Raw genomic sequence first — 23,137 nt, forward strand, 5'->3', positions numbered from 1 at the left:
ATCTTCGCGGTTTTTTCATTGTGCTTTGATTTTGACTCATATTTTCGAAAGAAGGAGCTGTTAAATTCTGTGAAGTAATAACTGAGTATTAAAAATTAACAGTCCTACGACTGATTTAAAACTTTGGTACCATATATTTTTCCAACTTATTAAACCCAATTTTTACTTAGGCCTACTCCTAATGTTTCTAATTATGGTTATTGAAGTCCGATAATTAAAAGTGGTCTGAATATATTCTGTGATTTTCGTACAGATATTTTGTCTCTCTAGTTTTAAACGTTTCGTTTAGAACTATTGACAGCATTTGTTAGTGCTCGCATTTTGCTTATGATATTGTTTGTATTTTGTTTTTAAAAGAATATTTTAGATAAGGACGCAAATAGCGATAGTAGCTGACACACCCTATTAAACCTCACTAACCAACGTCTGTCTGCGTTTATTTACCTACATGAGCATGGCACACCTAAAAGACAAAAGCAGATAACTGTAGTACCGGTAGTAGAAGCAGCAGTAGTAGTAGTAATAATAATAATAATAATAATAATCATTATCATTATCATCATCATCATCATCATCATCATCATCATCATCTTGTAACAGAAAAATAATATTCTGCTGTTGTTTACATGACTACTCCCAATCTCTATCTTTTGGAAATCTGAAGAAAGATCTAGCATATTTTGCTAGGCATAGTTTTTACAAAACACAGAACAAACATTTCCACATTTAACTGACATTGTGTACAGCTGTAATGAGAATAATCCTTACGACATAATGTGTTTGTTGAAGAACAAAGCTCATATCATAGTTCAACACGCTATTCGTCACGTCATCTTCACTGCCTACAATCCCTGCCGCTAGATAGTACTGGCAAGTCATTCGCCACTTTTACCGTGAACTTTCCGGTATTATCATTGTAGGGTATTTGCTTCTACTATAGCACTTCGGCACATTATGCACCCCATGAGCTGGAAGTCAGCCCAGAAGACTGTCATGCGAAACTAGCCTTTCATCTTCAGACAAAACTTGAAGACTTAAGGATATCTACACAAATTCATTTTAGAACAAATATAATTTCATCCATTATAGAATTAGAACAATGAAAAAATGACTTCAGTGATACGAGAAGAAACTGGTATTCAAGAGATTAGGGAGGCATATATAATTTTGACTTGGAACTATGTCCTTCCCCAAGCATGGGTGAGGGGATATGGACAGAGTTTTAAATGTCGCAAAGAATGTAAAATTTGAAACTCTTACTGCACAGAAACTATAAGAGATATGTTAATGATTTATTTACAGTTACATATGGGACAAATGTCGATCCTTAACAATCGGTAAACTGGTCCTTGAGGGATGAAGAGGTTGTGACAAAAATAGCAGTCTTTAGCGACCTCAGTGTTGCTCTGTGCTATGAGTCAGGGTTGATTGCATCAATGTGAGTTAATACAGTAAAACCTCCCTGAAACGAAACACAATCGTTCCAGAATTTTTTTTTTCTGTTTTCACAGGTTTTCGTTTTACAAAGGGTTGAGTTTTGGCAAAACTAAGAATAGACTACTGCAATATGCTCACTGTAGGAAGAGCACAATGAAGAAATAATTTGAAATAAAAGTTACTACAGTACATGCAAAGTGAATTTTATTTTTATAATTATTAACTTACGTAATTGCAGCCTCTCCCTATCTCTGCGCCCTAGTTTCTTGGCCCCCACATTTCTTTTAAAGTGCACTGCCGCGACTTTTTTTTTTTGAAGGGAACGTTATAGGATTTCCTTTGCGTCCTACATCAATTCAGAGTGTAAGTTGCGCCCCGACCCATCAGTTGTGTAACTGAAGTTGTGTTTGATGGAAAATAGATTAACTTCACGTTAGACAAATTAATCCTTGGATGGCAGGTAGCATTGTCAAAAAACAGTATTACTTTACGACCTTGACATTTCATTGCTTCATTAAAATTATGAAGCCACTCTTCCATGATAGAACTGGTCATCTAGGCTTTTTTTATTAAATCGCATAGTTTTACTTCATTCACACTGTTATTTAGCATTGTATTGGCATATTAACACGAAACTCAGAATAAATAAACGGAAATGTGAAACTAAATTGACACTACACTAAAATTATTCAACATTTCAATTCAAGAAAATTAACTGTAAACAGTAATATTATTCGTAACTTGACAAAGAAACTAAGTTGTTGCAAAATACATAAAATTTAATAATGAAAAGGTAAGTCAATATGCAACACTTTTTTTTTCGTTACATGAACCATTTCCTACCTACACCTATTTTTCAACATAGTCTCTTTGTAAATCTTGGGCCTACACCAAAGTATGGTAGTTTGTATTCCTTCACAGTACTGCTTTGATGCAGGATTCAGTCACAATCATCTCTTTCCTGTGGTTTACTTAATCATTGTCCTTGCTGGAAGAAATCATGTGTAGACAGTAGAGTGAATAAGACACTGCATCTATTGTAACTTTGTGATAATCTCTCGAATGTATAGGAGGTTTGTATTCGACATTGCATTGCTGTGATGAAGTAATTTCGTCACATCTTTATGGGGACTAACCCTTAGAAATGCTTCTTCAGCTGCTAGAGTTTCTACATAGATGTCTTGAGTTAATCGATTGGCCAGAGAGCAATACACCTTTACGATCTCAGAAAACTGTAGCTGTGATTTTTCCAGCTGATGGAAGTGCTTTAAATGGTATCTTCCAGGGAGGGATTGTACAATGCCTTTTCATCTTGGGCTTGAAGTGATGAATTCATGTCTCGTTACCCATGGAATGGTGGACAGAAATTGTCACCTTCTACCATGTAACAAGAAAGCAATTCCGAGCAGATGGTTTTTCTTTGTTCATAATGCTCTTCAATTAGACTTTAGAGGACCTATTGAGCACAGACCTTTGAGTATTGTAATAATAATAATAATAATAATAATAATAATAATAATAATAATCTGTGGCGCTACAGCCCGTGAAGGGCCTAGACCAACTAGCTGGCTGCTGGTCTCACGCCCACATGCCGAAGCAGAGGTGGACGATCATCCAACCAGAATGGAGGTATCGTGTGGTTAGCACGGTGATCCCCCCCCCCAACCATTATAGCTGGCATATGCAACCAGATTTCGCTACCTATCATAGCTCCCCAAGTGCATCACAATGCTGGGTGGGCACCGGTCCTATACACTGGCCAAAATTTCATGAGAAAATTTCTTCTCTCATGAGGACTCGTACCAGCGTGCATTCCGTAACACGAGTCCTAGGCAGGATGCCTTAGACCACGGTGCGGGACTTTTGATTATTGTAACTTGTGAATAATATTGTTGATTCTTTCCTTGACAATACCATACTGAGTAAAGGTCTGCTCACACCAACGCGAATTGAGTACAGCGAGACATGAATCCGCTCATACCGCAGTGACACAATTCTGCCTGGGTGGTGGGACTGCAGCATTACTACTCGCAGTTCACTGCAAGCAGCGTTTTTCTTTGTCCTGCATTCATTTTGTCATTTGCAACTGAACAGTTAATAGAGTGTGTTAGGAGACTTTCCATGCTATACGACATGAGCAATGAAAATTATAGGAATGTAAGGAAGAAAGATCCATTGTGGGATGAAAAAGGGAAAGAATTGCATGCAACTGTTATTTATCACTGTTTTATAACTCTTTATTTTTTGTCTTGTGTATACAGAAGGTGAATCTCAAAACTATTCATATTTTGGTGGATCCAACAGTATGTAACATAACAATAGGATACATGTAACATGGTATATTGTGACGTTATATAATTTTACCAAATTAATACCTAGCTAAATATGTAAAGTTTTATAGAATTATAGTAGCTTATATATTTATTCAGAACATTTTACATTGAGATCAGCCATCACTGTTAGTGAAAAAGAGTGGGGCTGTAGTAGATGTTTTTACAGCTTGTGTAGGTACCTCTTGATTATTTATTAACTCAATCTAAAGAATTGAAGCTACCTCATCACTAGGTGAGTACCTACGAGGGTTTATTAAGTATTGATAGATATAGAGGAAAAGGATAGTGGTAATGATCTCCTAGGCCTCGAATGCTCTAATACAATCAGAGTCGAAAAGAACAAGAGTTAGCCAAGGGAGGCTGGATAGGAAAGAGCAAAAGGAAAGAAAAGGGATGCTGATACTAGAAAACAGAAAGGATCAGTCTCGGTCATAAGCCCACCAAGCTGACCAGTGCTGTTTGGTGGGTATTCTGCATAAGCAAAATGGTAACAGCTGCACCACGAGAAGGTAGGGATTGAACACTAGGTTATTGTTCAGGCCGGTTCCATTAAGTCCTCAATATGGGCAATTAATGGGTCTCCTTCCTGTGTTTGACAATAACCCTTATTGATTACACCTCATCTTTGGAATGTGGCTGCTGAAATATACAAGCATCGTGCTTTTTACCCATTATTTGTAAGAAGAGGAAATTCATAGTGGAACACGTGTTATCAGCAAATGGCTGGATACACTACGAATATTGATTGATTGATTGATTGATTGATTCGGAAATTTAAATAAATATCAGAACCAAAAATTACGTTTAAACAGCATATCACGCTCACTTTCAGAATGCTATAAAGCATGACTAATTAATTTAGTGCAATAGTGTATGCACAAGTTTTTTTATTACAAATGAACTTATTGTCAAGAACTCATTATAGACCTACACCTTTATTTGAGATAAAGTAGTAATGACAGTTTCTTCACTGCTTATTTTTTAATCACTGCTATATGCTGAAGATAATTGATTTAATATAAAGTTTAGTGTTAATACACGTAATTATAATAGGTCTACAAGGCAAAAAATATCATTTTAAAACACCGAACTATCATCTAAGAGAAGTCATTATTGCATGATTTCAGAAATTTTAAAGCCCAAAATGTATAAGAGTTGAATAAATCATTAGTAACTTATGTTAGTAATATTAAATTCTCGGATACTTTTCCTCAACTATACAAATAAATTGGTGCCATGAGTCCTAATGCTTGCTGTAAATATCAATGAACAAAAGACAATCCTTCTCTCACACCTATTTTAAAAATCACTGAGAAAGTGAGGTGGAGTGGGACGTTATGATTTATCTCGAACTATACACTGTTATTTTTAAGTATTTATTAGAGGATGCATGCTAAAAAGACTACAAATTTTTCACAATCCGTGAAAGCCACAGCGCAGACACAGTAAAGAATGAGAGTATATTGTATGAAAAAAAGAATTTTTGTTCTCTTAACTGGAGTTTCGATTAACCAAGGTTCTACTGTGACAGCAAGAGTAGTGGTGGTGGCGGTGTGGTGACGGCCAGCAATTGCAAGAAACAGAAGTACTTCATCAGAGAAATCCATATCTATTTGCGACTGCATCCTGCTTTGGTGTGAAGACGAATATCACAGCAATTGAGAAATTACAAGTTTTGCTGTCGCTCCCGCATACCACATTGGTGTGAGCAGACAAAGCTGCAGGTTTCCTGGTTTTGATTCTCCATGCTGTGTTGAAGATGGGGAAAATACATATAATTTTCTGAAGGATATAAAAAAATGTGGAAGAGAACCAACAGGATTCGGCAGCACAGGTACCAATTACAGTCAGAGAATGTCCTGTGCACAGTATGGATTCTGCCAAAGGATTTATGTCAAGGATTCTTGCCTAAAGTTCTGTGTACTGCCAGACATGGTACTAGCATTATCATATGACTATCCTCTGTAATTAGCTACATTAATGTCAAGGTAGTTTAGTGAAGTCAAAACTGCTTGTTGTAACTCTTCAGATATGTGATCTACATTAGAAATGAAATGAAAGAAATCTCCATAGGAGTTCCTTCTTCCTTCACATATCATACAGTGAGCTGATCAGCATTAGGTAAGTTTGGTTGAATCAACATTGGCTACATTGTCACTCTAGACCTGGCTTTATGGCCTATATTGAAATATGCCATTGAGTATAGTATAATCAGCTGTCTTCATAAAAGTCGTAATGCACTTGCAGTTTGCACATACCTGGTTGATTTTCTGGTTGTGGCAGAAATCTACAAAGATTTGTGCAAAAATCTTAATATGTCTTCTCTTGCACACAGATCAGTTGGTGCTCATTAGTTTGTGTGTATAAATACGCAGTTAACAATGATTACAACATGAATAAATTTTGTTGGAAGTATTTTGAAATATGTTTAAGCTGCACTTTCAATATCTTTGTGAAATTTGATGTTAAATATGTGTACAGATTAATTCTGGATAGAACATAAAGCCTCTCCACTGGCACAAGACACTACAGTTGGGATTATTCTTGAATTAATTTTATCGTTAAACGAATTGTTTCATATCACAATTTAAAGAAGCATAGTAATCACAGAGTTGGTGGTGGTTCTTTCCAAGTGATCAGTACCTTTAAAAGATTAACCTTTCTTCCAGTCAGTTGTTGTTCTTCATAATGAAGGCTGTTACAAATTAAAATATGAAAGTGGTACCTTAATTATTTACACTCATCCCTATGGATTCAAGTTCATATAATTTGTAGCTGTACATACAGGCTACCATAATGTTTCATATCATTTGCTTCTTCCATATAAAAATTGTTCAAATGAGCGAATCCTATGAATTCATTCATTATACATGATTTAACAATTCGAATTGACTGCAGCAAAACAAATTGTGTTGCTCAACATTATTCGACTTATTTCAGAGTATAAAGATAAAAATGCTGCTATTTCTGTATTTATTTTAAATTTATGTAATTTGTAATCTATCCCACTTTATGTTTGGTCATCTGTTATAGCAGTGTCACTTTTAATCCTCCCATTTCAACTTCTCTGCTGATTAACATAGTGGTGACCTAAACCTCAGTCTGTGATTTAAGCCTTCAGGCCCCTCTTCCTTATAAAGGAAAAATAAATGAACAATCAAATGAATAGAGTAGCATTGTTGAAGATAATGGAATATTATACAGAATGGAATTAAAATAACCTTGCAGATTGAAAGGGATGATAGGGTACACTTAAATGAATAGAAAACCTATATGACGTTTTGTGATTAAATGCACGATTAATTAGAAAATTAAATTGGAAGTTTCAGTCGTCTGACAACTTTGCCACTAACACACACTTCTCGTAATACAGATGTAAGAGGTCAGTGAACTCGATCTGTCTTGCTAGGTGATCTACTCTCTGGCTACAACATTGCAATCTGCTCACATCGTGCAGTGGCTTGAAATTAGTGATTTTTAAATAAAATTCACACAAAAACCATTCACGCTATTGAAATATACCAGGGATAAATGATTCTTTATTAGATTTCTTATCGATGTGGACAAAAATCACGATTCTACTCACAATAGTTACAGAATAAGAGGATGTTAAATATTTGGGGGGGGGGGGACATTTTTTTTTTTTTCTGAAAAAAAGTATTAACTTTTCACCAATACGATATTACAGTTTTTTGTTACATACAACATGAGCTATTCACTCTGAAAATCTGCAACATATATATATATATATATATATATATATATATAGCCGGTATATTTATTTATTTATATATATAAGTAATGTCATTAATTTCAGGGAGTTACTCTTTGAGCTTTTTTCAAACAGTTTAATACAACTTTGCTCGTTTTTGCTTTCCTTTCGAGATAAACAATTGTTTATATGAAACATTTGATAGTGTGTTTTGGGAAAGCCATTGTTTTAATTTCCAATATGCTCAATCAGTTTAAGAGGGCAGTGTATTATGATAATAATACTGGAAATAATTTTAGTTTTGTCCTTTAAATGTAAAGAAATTTGATCTGAACAAATGTAACATTGTAAAATTTCTTTGCAGAACGAAAAGTTACATTTGTTTGGATCAAATTTCTGCACATTTAAAGGACAAAACTAACATTCTTTCAATAATTTATTATCATAATACACTGGTCTCTTAAATTGACTGAGCATATTGGAAATTAAATCAATGGCTTTCCCAAAACACACTATGGAATGTTTTATATAAAACTACTTTTATCTCGAAAAGGAAGTAAATTTGTATTAAACTTTTTTGTTTGAAATATCTGTAGAATAATACCCTGAAATTAATGGCATTACATATGGTTCACCCTATGTATGTATGTATGTATGTATGTATGTATGTATGTATGTATGTATGTATGCATAACCCTGAACTTAATACTTAAAGCATAAATTTTGGTGTTGATATTTATTTTTTATTTCTTCAGCAGTCAGTGGAGTACAGAATAAGATAAAATTGGAACCACCTGAAGAAGTTGAATCAGGAGGTGAATATAGAAACCAAGAAAATCATTGTGTGGCTATAGAAGTATCTCCACATTTAGTCCAAATTAAGGCTGGATCAGAAGAAGTAAGACAGTAGAGTCATGTTCATGAACTTTCTTTTCTCTTAATTTTATGATAAGACATTCTTTTCTTCCCTTATCTTTGCTTTTCCTTTTTGTTCTCCATTTCATCATCACTCTTCTGTTAATATTATTTTTCTTCTTTCTTCTACCGTCCTATTCTTAGTTCACCATTTCTTTATTTGCTTCTTCACCTTAATCTTCTAGACAATTGAGGGGCTGGGTGCAAGAAGGGCATTTTAGAGGATGTGCCCTTTTTGAGTAAAACGCTTTATTGTGTTCTTTGATCTGTTATGCATATGATCACCAAGTTGTAGTTCAATACTGTGATCATAGAGGTCAGGAGTACCCAAAATGTAAAGGCATGCATAGGTAACATCATTACGGTTTGAATTTTCAACATCAATTTTCTCAAAACTTGCATTTGAGAGAAGTGCCTTTCTTGCACCCAACCCCTCAATTCAGATGATATTGAATTAGTTTTTCCATCACTTTGTGATTACACAATCAAGTTTCAGATTCTCTCTGTTACTTTTTGTAATTTATTCTTATATCTTAAAAAATAAAGGTATGTGGGAAGTTCAAATTTGATCCATATTTCACTTTTCTTTGATTTACCTATTCATAATTCAAGGTAGACTTAGTCTTATACAAACTTTTATTTTTCCATTAATAATTTTTAGTTTTTGTCAATAATTAGCAGTGTCTCAATGCTGTACAAAAAACTATCAAGCTTCTAAGTATGGAAGGAGCCAGTGATGCTGAAATTTGTAGACGATTTCTAGTACAGTTTCAGAAAAACTGTTTCTATCATGCAGTAATCTATTAGTAGGTAGTGCAAATTATTTAAAAATAGCGACTTATTGTTTCTAGCATTCAATATGTTACATGTCCTATGAATTTAGGGTGTACATTTTGTTTTTATGAAAAAAAAAGTGACATTTACAATATGTTTAAGGAAAAACCTGGGACATTCGTAAAAAAAAAAAAAAAAACAGAAATTTTATGGACAAAATTTTTATTGAATATTCACATTTAGCTTTGTATGCTCCATTGAAATGACCCCAAATTACTTCTGCTTCTTCTTAATTTATTCAGCAGAGGTAGATGCCTCTTTGTCACCATATTTTGTGTTTTGTGTACTTTACCAAGAAGTGCTGTTCGTTTTGAGATTTTTTCATAAAAGTCAGCACATGATACTTCATTAAAATGTGTTTTGACAATGAGCAAGGCCTTGACTGTTTCAACTTTCATCCTGTTTTTATCCTTTGACCATAGACTGTTCACTAGGGAAAAAACACGTTCCACAATAGCATTTGACCCAGGAATTTCCAGACAAAATCCTACCAATTAAACCTTGTTCTGACTTCCAATGTTTTTACTATTGAAGTAGACAAACATTTTACATCACTTTTCACAAACACTTTCATTTTTTATTGCATCACTGTCTTCGATTTTACTGTTTAGATAGCTCTGTACACATGAAAATTCATCAAAGAATTCGTCTTCATCAACAAAAAAACTTGGCACAAAACTTTTAACAAAAGCACAATAATCCAGAATATTCTTTCACTTCAGCTGCTTCTTTTCCAATAACATCCAATCGAAGGCTTTAAATGGTGTGAGAAATGATAAACACCTCTGCACATCTATCTGTGTTTCATGTTAATAGTGATTTTTTAGAATTATTAAGTCATCAGCAGTAAAAGTGATTTATGTAAATTATGTAGTGTAAATATGATATAAATTTAATAACTGTCACCTTTAATCAACAGATTACACGTCGCATTAATTCGTTCATTGAACGTAAGCGAGAACAGGTGAATTTGGGAAATATTCAAGATTTCTGTTACCATGGCAATGCACCAATAACTGATGGTTCTTGTGCTCGAGTTGATGCCTTGTTGGTTAGAAGGAAAGACAGCAAAAGTCATTTACGTGGTGAGTCTAGAATTACGTGACTGAGTTATATCTGCTACCAGTGAGGGAAGTTCATGATGCTGCTGGGCAGCCAGCAGGTAGAAGGTGGAGGGGCACAGTAGGAAAGGGATAGTGAGACGCAAGGAACACGCAGTGATAATGTAGTTCACATTCCTTCTGGCTGCAGAGTTAACTCAGTGGGATAGTAGTGATTTTATGGCATATTTTTATGTTATCTAATTTTAACAGTAAGCCACCAGCGTAGCTCAGCCAGCTGAGGCACTTGTCTACTGATCTGGAGTTGTGCTCAGGCGTGGGTTCGATTCCTGCTTGGGCTGATTATCTGATTGCGTTTTTTCCGAGGTTTATCCCAACTGTAAGGCGAATGTCAGGTAGTCAATGGCGAATCCTTGGCTTCCTCTTGCCAAATACCATCTCTCTATCACCAATCCCATCAATGTTAAATAAATAGTTGATATAGCGTCATTAAATAACCAGCTCTATATATAGTGACAGTATAAATTTAATATTTTATGTGTATATATTCATTAGATTTGTAAGTAAATCCCGAAAAGACAAAGTATATGATTATGTCTCGTGACCAGAACAATGGAAATATAAAAATTGGAAATTTATACTTTGAAGAAGTGGAAAAATTAAACAATTTTGGAGGAAATTAAATGCAGAATAAATATGGAAAATGCCTATTATTATTCGGTTGAAAATCTTTTGTCTGCTCTCAAAAAAAAAAGCTGAAAGTTAGAATTTATAAAACAGTTACATTACTGGTTGTTCTGTACGGTTGTGAAACTTGGACTCTCACTTTGAATAAGGTTCTTAGGAAAATATTTGGGGCTAAGAGGGATGAAGTTACAGGAGAATGGAGGAAGTTACACAACGCAGAACTGCACACACTGTATTCTTCACCTGACATAATTAGGAACATTAAATCCAGATGTTTGGGATGGGTAGGGCATGTAGCATGTAACATGTATGAGCAAATCCATAAATGCATTTAGAGTGTTCGTTGGGAGGCCGTAGGGAATAAGACTGGGGAGCCTGAGACGTAGATGGGAGGATAATATAAAATGGATTTAAGGAAGGTGGGATATGATGGTAGGGACTAGATTAATCTTGCTCAGGATAGGGGCTGATGGCGGATTTATGTGAGGGTAGCAATGAACCTTCGAGTTCCTTAAAAGTCATTTGTAAGTTAAGTGTAGAGTGATGGGGCAATGTGATCTAAGTGCCAAAAAACTTTTTTTTAGGGGACAGTGAAAATTACAGAAAGTGAAAATTACATCTGTGGAACACTGTTGAAACAAAATGTCATTGTAAAAAACAGAAGACACTAGGGAAACATGAATACAGATGTTCGATACCCGGCCCCGGAACAAATTTTCCCTCGAAATTATTCAAATTAACTTTACAGGGAGTTATTCCTGAAAGCTTAATTTGCATAATACACGTCACTGTACGTAACAGAAAACCACAATTCAAAGTCACACAGAGTTAGTGTGCACTCAAATGTTGGTTGCTTGACGGTTGTCAGCCCACTTTGAGGTCTGTGGATATAGAGGGAAAAATTGGATCGGTGTCAGGTAGAGTTCCCGGGTAGCTCAGTGGGAGAGCATTGGTACATTTAACCAAAGGTCCCGGGTTCGATACCCGGCCCTGGAACAAATTTTCCCTCGAAATTATTCAAATTAACTTTACAGGGAGTTATTCCTGGAAGCTTAATTTGCATGAATAAAATGAGTTGCACCAAGGCCACCATTTCTAAGCCCACCATCATGCGAGAAGAAAACAGAGCTTTATAGATGCTTGGGAAGAATGACAACATGTTGGTTCTGCCAGCGGATAAGGGAAATGCTACAGTCCTCCTTTCCTCTACGCAGTATCAGGAGAAGATAGATCAACTACTGGACGATCCAGCCTATAAAATCCTCAAGAAAGATCCCACCAGCTCAGTAGAAAAACGCACTAGCCAGCTAATTAAGAGATCTAGTCTCTGCACCACGGTTGTTTCACTGTTGTGCAGTATACCACCCAGGTTATATGGTCTACCTAAGATCCATAAGCCCGAGGTCCGCTAAAGCCTATAGTGGATGCTATTGGCAGCCCCACGTAATGCTTGGCTCGCCATCTCACCAAACTGTTGCAACTACTGGTGGGTGGGTGCATACATCATGTGAAGAACTCCACACAATTTGTACAGATTCTCGACAATATCAAGGTGAAGCCATTCGACCTTCTAGTCAGCTTCGAGGTAGTGTCCCTCTTCACCAGAGTTCCTCTCTCCGAAACCATACAACTGCTTTCCGATCAGTTTCAACCGGATGTCACTGAATTGTTCTATCACACTCTCACTTCCACATATTTTCTGCAGAACAACACATACTATGAACAGATAGACGGAATCACCATGGGTTCTCCACTTTCACCACCCATCACCAACTACTCTATGGAGCATCTGGAGCATGAAATACTAGCTACAGCGCCATTGAAGCCTACACACTTTTTCAGATACATAGATGACACATTCGTCATCTGGCCTCATGGACAACATACATTACCAGATTTTCTCAGGCACATATACAGTCTACGACCCCAGATCTAATTCACTATGGAGGTGGAAATGGACGGTAAACTCCCCTTTCTGGACATCTTTATCTCCAGAAATCACAACGGATCTCTTGGCCATGCGGTATACCATAAACACTCACACACACCAACTTGTATTTAAATGCGAATAATTTCCATCACAAGTCTCAATGGATGTGTATACTAAACACACTGGCCCATAGAGCAGTCTCTATATCGGACCTGGAGCAATTAGACACCGAATTTCAACATCTGAAACTCACCCTCCACCAGCTAAGGATATTGCAGACGCTCTGAATAGAGCAAGAAGAAGAAGAAGAAGCAGCCCACCACTCACTCTCAAGAAGTGGACAAACCAGCTGTAGCCTGTCTACCTTTCACGAGAAAGTTGTCGGGAAAGATAAGCAGACTGCTCCACAGGCATGGAATAAAAATAATCCACAAACCTCTGCCTAAAATTAGGAACAGGGTCAGATCAGTAAAAGACGATCTAAGCCTCAGAGTACCAGGGATCTACCGCATTCCATGTGAATGTGAGGCAGTTTACATTGGCCAGACTGGACATAGAATAACTACACATCTTTCTGAACACCAACGAAGCATCAGATTAATGCAGTCAGAAAAATCCGGATTGGCCGAACACTATTTTGAAAAAGGCCACAGAGCTAATTTCAATAATACCGAGGTCCTGGCGAAGTATTTGAACTACAGGGATAGGAGAGTGAAGGAAACCGTGGCCATAGCGGCTGAAAGCGATAACCTGAATCGGGACTCAGGTCTCCAACTCAGCGCTGCTTGGATACCAGCTATTAAATTTCTCGATACCCAGACGGTGGGCCGTCAACAACAGAGGACACATGGGAACACGTCTGCTGAGCCTACTGTGAGACCCACTGTCAATCAGCCACACAACACAAGACAACATGTCGTCCGTGTTCACACCGCAGTCCGCAATGCATGTAACACGGAGAGCCAATCAACGCACAGCTCCTTGGCCGACTACTCCCCCCTTGGCACTATAAATAAGGAGCAAGATATCCCCTTAATTACCAGTTAACCCTGAAGACGAGGAAGATGAACATCCTCAAAATGTCGATGGATCACCAATTATTACCTGGCTGGAAGCCTGAGAACGTTTTGAATTATCACATCGCCAGGAAAGTTTCAGTAGTTATTTTAAAATAAATATTTATTTTGGGAATACTCAGAGTCAGGTAAGAATGTCATCTTTATTATTCTCAAATAATTATTGAGACTGTCCTCCTTGATAAACTGTTGTCCAGAAAACCTTCTTCCATAACGTCATCAACATCTTTGCTGCCAAGACTAGAAGAATCAAGCTGCATTACGAAAAATAAAATGAGACTAGTACTGTCATATGCAATCTGCTCATACTTCAGAAATATTTTTTTTGCTTTACTTCTCCAAGTCTTGAAAGTCATACTATGCCAGGGTTTCATTATGAGGATCAGAACCTGCTTTGTTGGCTCATTGTATCTGGTTCTTCCAAGCAAACCTTAAGGGGTTAGGTACAGCTTACAGCAGTAAAATTTTGGAAATATTCAACATTTTTTTCCTTCATTACTGTATCTTGGAGAATAATGAAAATTAGTATGTGTAAAACACTGTCCTTCTGCTATATAAAAAAAAATTATGATTAAAAATAATATTTACATTTCAGTTCACTGTGCAATGATGAAGCATTTCCCACATAACTCAAAAACTATCCAACATTCTGTAATGAAATATTTTGTGTGTATTTATGCATATCATATCTACAACATGATGCAAGATCACTTCTCTACCTTTGATAGATTGTCTGATAAAAAATAAATTCATTAAAAAAATGGTCAAATATCAGTACTTTCTTCTACACAAAATTAAAAAAAAAAAAAATATTATTTATTGAGGAATGTAGTTGTAAACATGAGTTTCAGAGAGAGGACATGAAAAAGTTAACAAGTTTGTGAGTTATGAGGGAAATGCTTCAACACTGCACATTTTAAATTTTGAAAACAAAATATAAATAATTTTTTTAAATCGTAAAAATATTTTTTTCCATATAGCAGAAGGATAGTGTTTTACACATACCAATTTTCATTATTGTACAAGATACAGTAATGGAGGAAAAAATGTTGAATATATCCAAAAATTTTACTACTGTAAGCTATACCTAACCCCTTAAGGCATTGGATAATATGATCCTGATGGTGAAACCTGTAAGTAGTTCTAGTAGCGAATTTCAAGACAAAGTTGATAATTACGAATTAATTATCTTTCACAACCTAATCATTTTAAAGTTTATGAACTCTCATAAGTGAGATAAAATAGTTTTCTGAACTTAGATAATTTCTTTCCTTAGACTACTGCACTTCATTAAGAGTAAAGTAATTTTTCAATGCAAGCATTGTAAGTGGGAATTGTAAAGAAAAACTAAGCTGTTTTAAGAAATGTGACCACAACTGAGAATATATATTCATATTGTAGTGCTGTGTTATTTGAAACACTACAATAGATGTCAGAAGTATTTTATTTCTCTTCATAGTATTAATTTAATTTATAAGTACTGAACATTAATCGAGATAGTTTTCTGGATAAACCATTGAATTTTTAAAACTTCTGTGATAATTTTTTAACACTTAAAGTGAGAAGATGTTTGGGAAAATTGAAGGTGTATGATAACTACAACTGTTCTATATAATACAGTATTTATTTATTTTTGTTTCAGTACGACGTGTGTTGAATCCTTGGGGTCCACAAACTAGAGGTATTGATCCAGGGTCTATGGGCTGTACTAACCCTCAAGATCCAGCAAGTGCGTTGTTTCAACAACATTTGAAAGAAGGCTCTTCAAAATGTGGCATAAAATCAGAAATAAATGATGTGAAGATTGGCACTGTGGGTATTGAAGAAAGATTAAGTAATGCAGAACGCCATTTGAATATTCATGGTCCGGTCCCAAAAGATGTATATTCACGTCTTAAGGAAATTGAAGACAGAATACTTCAGTTAGAGGGACTTTCACCTGAATACTTTCAGTTCTGGGTAAATATAATTTACTCAGCATGCATAATTTATATGTACATGCTGCAATTCTATTCATTTAGTTAATTTTTATCAAAGAAAGATAATCCTACAGACATAAGTAAATATCATTAAAGATAGGCCTACAGGCATAAGTAAATATCATATGCAATAATAATGATTGTTATACTTTTTCAGAAAAATACTCCATTTGACAAAGAATCACAGATGGAACAAAGTCCAGTAAAAAAGCGGGTATGTAACATCTTGAAATTATATATGGGAATGAAAATTTAATGGATGGTACGGACCCAGAAACAAAATTTGGGCCACTTGAATTTTTCAATTTCCAGTGCTTGCACTGAGCATACGCAATATGTTATAACTGGAACCTGAAAATCCAGGTGGCCCAGATTTTATTTCTGGGTTTGTACTAAGGTTGCCAGATTTTGAGATGAGAAATAAGGAACACCTTTCATTCACATTCAGTTCCTTACAAAAAAAACATTGAGTGTATAAGAAGAAATTTCATTCTCTCATAGTTTTTTTTGCCCAAATGGAGGTCTTTCACTGCAAACCCAGCATTCTCCAATCTTTCCTATTTTCTGCCTTCCTCTTAGTCTCCACATATGATCCATATAGCTTAATGTTGTCTATCAGCTGATATTTTCTTCTGTCCCGAACTTTTCTTCCATTCACCATTCCTTTCCTTCCAGTGCATCCTTCAGTAGGCAGTTTCTTCTCAGTCAGTGACCCAACCAATGTAATACAATTATTGATTAATACAATTAATCTTATTATGATTTAGGCATTATATATTGTAATTATTCATTATGTCGTATAATTATATTGTGAACTTACTCTTCCATTTTATATATTCCTATATTTAACCTTTATTTCCCACTTAAATATGCTGCATTTAACTATTTATTTACCATAACAAATCTTCTTGTTAAATTCACTACAGTTTTCATCGCTGTTGAATTATACAAAAAGTTCATTTTTTGTAACATTTGCAGTACTTCATTCTTTTCATCCTTCCATTTTTGTAGCATTACTGAAAATAATCGCCGTAAATGGGGAAAAGCTTAGCAAGAACTTTGTTACAGATACAGTATTTTTCGGTTCATGGCGCTGTGGTAATAGTTCAATACAAAGTGGTAAATTTCATGAAAGGAAGAGCTTTACAAATTGACATTTTCAGAAAAATTTGTGACAACACGGATTTGTTATATGAAAATATTCTTTATCACACAGAAATGAGATGACTTTCGTGGAGTAACATGTTGAAAAGAGTTTTACAGTTAAGAGCAGAACTTTTATGTACTGGTACATGCAAGACGAGAAATCAGAATATGCGAACCTATTTGACATGGGCAGGGCATGTAGCACATAAGGGTGAATCTAGAAATGCATATAGAGTGTTAGTTGGAAGATCTGAGGGAAAAAAGACCTTTGGGGAGGCCGAGACGTAGCTGGAAGGATAGTATTAAAATGGATTTGAGGGATGTGGATATGATGGTGGATTTCTCACTCTTATGTGCTACATGCCCTGCCCACCTCAAATGTCTGGATTTAATGTTCCACATCATGTTTGGTGAAGAATACAATATGTGTAGTTCTGCATTGTGTAACTTTCTCCATTCTCCTGTAACTGCATCTCTCTTAGCCCTAAATATTTTCCTAAGCACTTTATTCTCGAACACTCTTTGAACAGTTTTGTAACAGAATAAATATTTACTTTCTTGTGCTCCTACCAGCCTAAAATGACTCTCTCTTTTGTACACTATATATTTTAGTGTAATTATTTTGAGTAAATGAGAGAGTTAAAGTAGTGACATTATTGGAAGGACACACAATCCAGCATAGATAAAATCAAGTTAATTTTTCTTTATTCTTCCTTTCCTTCTCTTACAACAAAAAGCTGTTAGCCAGTTCCAACCTAATTATTCTTACAGTATAAATTCCGCGACAAGTCTTGAGCTTGCTCGCCTTTTGCCTGTTAGATACTTTGTGTCAAGATTAAGGTTAAGTATGCAAGTTCTTGTTTCCTTTGTAGTCTTATTGCATTTTTCAGTATTACCAGGTGTCACTTGTTTTTAAAATTATACTAGTGGCTTGTGCAGGAAATGCTGCAAACTAAGTTCATTAGAAGTTCAAAATTATTTCCAATTAAGAATACCAGACGTTTTGGAAGTTATTTGCTTTCATAATAATGAAACATACCCCTCTGAATGGTTTTCTTTATGCCAAATACTTTTTATTGAACCTGTACATCTTCTGTTCTTCAGTTGCAATGTGGAAACGCAAGTAACAATGTCAGGACGATCAGTCGGTTTTTCATGTGGGAGTGAAGCAGTAGCTTCAGGTTATTGTGGATTGTAGGTGAGAGAAAATATCAGGTTTGCAATGCTTTCCAACAATAGATATAGCGTCTTGGTATAGCTGCTGCATGTTTCGTGAACTACCTTTAAATGTAGAGAGTAGAATCATTTTATCCTGCTAAGAGATCTTGCTAAAGTGATCAGAACACTACAACATTTTGTAGGCCTCTAATTTTATCAGTAAGTAATACCTTTTGATCTTTCCTTAGGTATTATAATTTTTGCACTTCTTCCAGACAATGCTGAAGAGAATCACACATTTAAATATCTATATTACTTACTTACAAATGGCTTTTAAGGAACCTGGAGGTTCATTGCCGCCCTCACATAAGCCTGCCATCAGTCCCTATCCTGAGCAAGATTAATCCAGTCTCTACTATCATATCCCACCTCTCTCAAATCCATTTTAATGGTAATAATGTCATCAAACATTCTTAAGTTTTATAGTTTTTAATATCCACTACACAGACAGCTGTACTCAGAAAATTACACACCAGAGAATTTGACCTTTAAATTTTTTTTCAGTAAGTCTTGAAGTTTTTAATAACCAATATTACAGAAACGTTCTGAAAAAGTTACACAAATGAAGATCGACATATTGGCATTATTATGTCAGAGAATCTGAGCCATCTGAACCTAAATATGTAAGCAATCGTGCAGGTCATAACCTTCGTGTGATATTGTTTATTGTAGTGTTTGTGTTTTGTTTTATTCTGAAAAGCCATTATTTCTCAAAACTGACGACAGATTGATTTTGGAAAATAGGAAAATGATGTAGGAAAATTGATATTCCACTGAAAACTACTATTTTTCTGAAAAACTTTGGGTTCCAAGCTTCAAAAAGAGGGGTCATTTATTAAAATCCGTTCAGCCATTTTCCCGTAATTTTCATTACCACTTCAAATTACGAGGGGGATCCAGGAAATAACGACCGTTCGTGCATACCCACTGCTCAGCTGACTCCCCTTCCTTGTTTGAAGGTCAACTGGCTTCCTTAACATGTGTTCTCATAATGTTGTGAGTACTGGTTGCAACAAGTCGCCATTGTGCATTTTGTGTTACTTCAAAATGAACGACGTGATTGATAATCCCGCCGACTGTGAGGTGAGGAGTGTGATTCGATTTTTGAATGCCCGACATTTGAAACCTGCAGAAATTTACCGGCAATTGAAAGAAGTGTATGGTGATACTGTAATGAATGAAAGAAATGTGAGAAAATGGTGCGAAATGTTCAACAATGGGCGAACAAATGTCCACGATGAAACTCGACCCGGGCGCCCATCACTCATCACAGAAGACCTGAAGACTAAAGTGAACGACAGAATCTTGCAAGACAGGCGCACATCACTCAACGAATTGCATATTGCCTTTCCTGACATTTCTCGTTCTTTGCTTGGTGAAATTGTGTCGCAACATCTTGGCACCACAAAATCTGTGCACGATGGGTTCCACAGCAACTGAGTGACCAACACAAAACTCAGAGAATGGCCTCAGCATTGACATTCTTGATGCGATATCACACAGATGGAGACTCCTTTCTTGATCAAATTGTGACTGGTGATGAGACCTGGGTGTCTCACAACACCCCAGAGACCAAGCGTCAATCACGTCAGTGGCATCATCCCTCATCACCCAAGAAACCGAGAAAATTCAAAGCGACTCTCTCAACACAAAAAGTCATAGCTACTGTCTTTTGGGATCGCAAAGATGTTCTTTTGCTGGATTTCATGCCAAAAGGCACTACGATCAATGCAAATCGTTATTGTGAGACTTTACGAAAACTACGGCGAGCCATCCAAAACAAGAGGCGAGGAATGCTTTCGAGAGGAGTTGTGCTTCTTCACGACAACGCCCGCCCGCACACTGCTGCTTCAACTCGAGAATTGCTGGATCAATTCGGTTGGGAAATCTTTGATCATCCGCCCTATAGTCCAGACCTTGCTCCTAGCGATTTTCACTAAGCTGAAAGACTTTCTGGGTGGTATGCGTTTTGGAAGTGATGAAGAGTTGAAGAAGACAGTGAACACCTGGCTTAATGAACTGGTGGCAGAGGAGTATAACACGGGAATTCTAAAGCTAGTGAACAGATACGACAAATGTTTAAATGTAGGTGGTGATTATGTAGAGAAGTAAAGGAAGCTTCAGTTATGTAACAGACTTTGTTTTTTTTTCAAATAAATATATATATTTTTTTCTTTAATTATTACAACAAAACAGTCGTTATTTCCTGGATCCCCCTCGTATGTACAGTATATAGATTATTTGCTGGAGAATAGAAAATAATGTGAAGGAAACTTACATGTGTGCTTTGAAGGCTACTGGTTATTGAATCACATTCCATCCATGATCTGAGACTGTAGGCTACATGGACTTGAGTTTGAATCCCATAGCTTATTAACTGTTGAATTTTTTCCGAGGTTTTTCCAACTCTAAAAGCGAGAATCAATTAATCTCATGACGAATTCTCTCACTAATCTTGCCAAAATACTATCTCCCTATCAATTCCATTGGTGCTACACAAGTGCAGTCCACTGCTTTGGAGTAATGTCTGTTTATGAAATGAGTGGGCCCCAGTTCAAATCCTGGTTTTTCCCTAAACCATTAGGAGCAAATTCTGGGTAACTTTCGGCACTGGATTCTGGATTCATTTCATTGGCTGGCATTATCACCATCATTTCACTCAGATGCTAGATAACCATTGCAGTTGATAAACTGTCGTAAAACAAACTAACTGGATTGGATATAGAAGTGAACAGTTGTTACTGTTAAATAACAGATTAAAAAAAGAAAACAAGAATTGTTCGTCGTGGAACTTCTGATGATTGGATTGATAATCTTATCGCATGTTCATTGTTTTCTTTGTTTCAGACTTATTTGATATAAGAATTAGAAAGTAATTGGCAATTGAGTTGATACTCATATTGCATAATTCTATGTTTTCTCTGTTTCAGACCTACTCAACATTAGAATTAGAAAATAAATTGTTGGATTTAGAATATAAGTTATCAGTGAAAAGAAAATAATGTAAACAGAAATTATATAGAACCAATATAGCTTAATGCTGTTGTTTTTAAATGATTTAAATGAAGTGAAATATATTTAATTTTATGTGTACAATAAATTCATAGTTCATTGATGACTAATAACAACACAGCAAATCAATGTGTTAGGTTGCTCATATCCAGGACCCAAATTTAAATGCACTGTAAACTAAAAATGACATCAACTATATTTGGATAGCTGTGGTATTACATTCTGATTGAGAAAGCGTGATTTACAATGTTACAATGTTTAAATCTTTCAGTCTTTATCTAATAATACGTAAAGGAGGCAAATAATCACCTACTGAACCACACGCCAAATAAATTACAAAGGCAAGTTATCTTTACAGAGATTATTAAGACATGCTGTGCTTAAATTAGTTTTGTCTTCTTTAAAGGCTTCTATGATTGGACATAATGTTCTCTGCTTCCACACCACAGCTAAGCATTGAGAAATATCTGATATCAGACACATATAGGATCTGGTTAAATATATATGGAGTAGCAATATTACTTTTTAGTACATTTAAATCGGGGGCCTTGCTCATATCCATTTGTTTTAAAATTTATCTTCGAAAGTGTAAGGTAGATAAATGAATATAGCCTCCTGAGTCCTATCACATGTTGTTGTTTTATTTTTAAAGTTCGATATAACCAAGAGAAGTCCCTCAGGCAAACTCATTCATGTTAAATTCTGTGTTTCAAAAGTCTGAGATAATCAAAAAATATTCCAGCAAACTGATAAAAATCAAAGAACGTGATAAAGTTAACTTCACTTATAATACCATTTGGAAACACACCATCGTTCCAAGGACTCCTTTCAAATCACTCATGGATCTCCAGTTGGGAACTGCTATCCGACAACATGTACAGTATTTTTCTTTTTTTTGCATGCTTTTTTTTTTTTTTTTTTTTCAAAAATAAGGAACTGATGAAACAATGGGTAATAAATATGAAACGAGACAAATGGATCTCACTGAGCATAGTTTTTGTGTTCATGACAGTTCAAAGATGCAGTGAACAACTACGATAGAAGACGCCTGCTGCACACTGGAGTACCTACAATTTTTTTTATTTGCTGCTCATTTTCAGGAAAAAAACAACGAAATAGACCATCGCCAAAGAAACTGCGAAATATGGTAGCTTTCAGTGCAATGTATTATTATTATTATTATTATTATTATTATTATTATTATTATTATGATTATCATTATTATTATTATTGTTATTATATTTATAATTGTTGAAAAGTGTTTTTTCCTTTCGTTTAATATGTAATTACATATTTTCTGAAGAAAAAAACTTTTATGTTTTGAATGCTTTCTCAAAGAAAAAAATAGTATAATATCTTCATTTCTGCTCCTTGTGTCCTTACTGCTTAGAGAAGAAGATGATGAACTATAGCTTATAAAAAGTAGGCAAATAAATGGTTTACAAGTAATGGACTTTAACTAAATACGGATAAAACCACTATAATTCCATTTAAAACCTAATAACAATCATGAATATGGTTTTGTAAATTATTTAAATGCCATCACTAGGCCTTCAATAATTTCTGGCACATGCATCGACCATATATTTCTAAAAACTCAAAATAATTATAGCTTCATACCTGGCGTTCTATCTAGTGCTATTACCGATCATTATATCGTTTTTAGTTTATTAAAAATGTCTAACAATGAATACAATTCCAGGCCGTCTGTTACTCTCTCATCACAAAATATGCAACAAATTAATTATCCTGATTTGATTACAGATTTTCTAAAAGAAACCTGGGAATCGGTCTATA

The 23,137-nt window shown here is 35.4% G+C and overlaps 1 protein-coding gene and 1 non-coding gene across 3 annotated transcripts in view; both read left to right on the plus strand.

The window, feature by feature from the left end:
• The window catches only part of Mocs2B (Molybdenum cofactor synthesis 2B), a 38,774-nt gene extending 16,502 nt beyond the window's left edge, over positions 1-22,272 (plus strand). The window contains exons 5-9 of one of the 2 annotated variants that reach the window (XM_069839681.1): positions 8,238-8,380; positions 10,151-10,316; positions 15,628-15,944; positions 16,122-16,178; positions 21,259-22,272. In XM_069839681.1, the coding sequence (XP_069695782.1) occupies positions 8,238-8,380; positions 10,151-10,316; positions 15,628-15,944; positions 16,122-16,178; positions 21,259-21,330 (755 nt within the window). In that variant the 3' untranslated portion in view covers positions 21,331-22,272. The remainder of the gene's footprint in view (positions 1-8,237; positions 8,381-10,150; positions 10,317-15,627; positions 15,945-16,121; positions 16,179-21,258) is intronic. The other variant, XM_069839682.1, reaches the window with a different exon arrangement.
• Positions 11,904-11,975, plus strand: TRNAN-AUU (transfer RNA asparagine (anticodon AUU)). The gene has a single exon. It is a non-coding gene; the product is annotated as a tRNA-Asn (tRNA).
• Positions 22,273-23,137: the final 865 nt, after the last annotated feature.

This window comes from Periplaneta americana, chromosome 11 (genome assembly GCF_040183065.1).
Source record: "Periplaneta americana isolate PAMFEO1 chromosome 11, P.americana_PAMFEO1_priV1, whole genome shotgun sequence".
In the NCBI taxonomy this organism is placed as follows: domain Eukaryota; kingdom Metazoa; phylum Arthropoda; class Insecta; order Blattodea; family Blattidae; genus Periplaneta; species Periplaneta americana.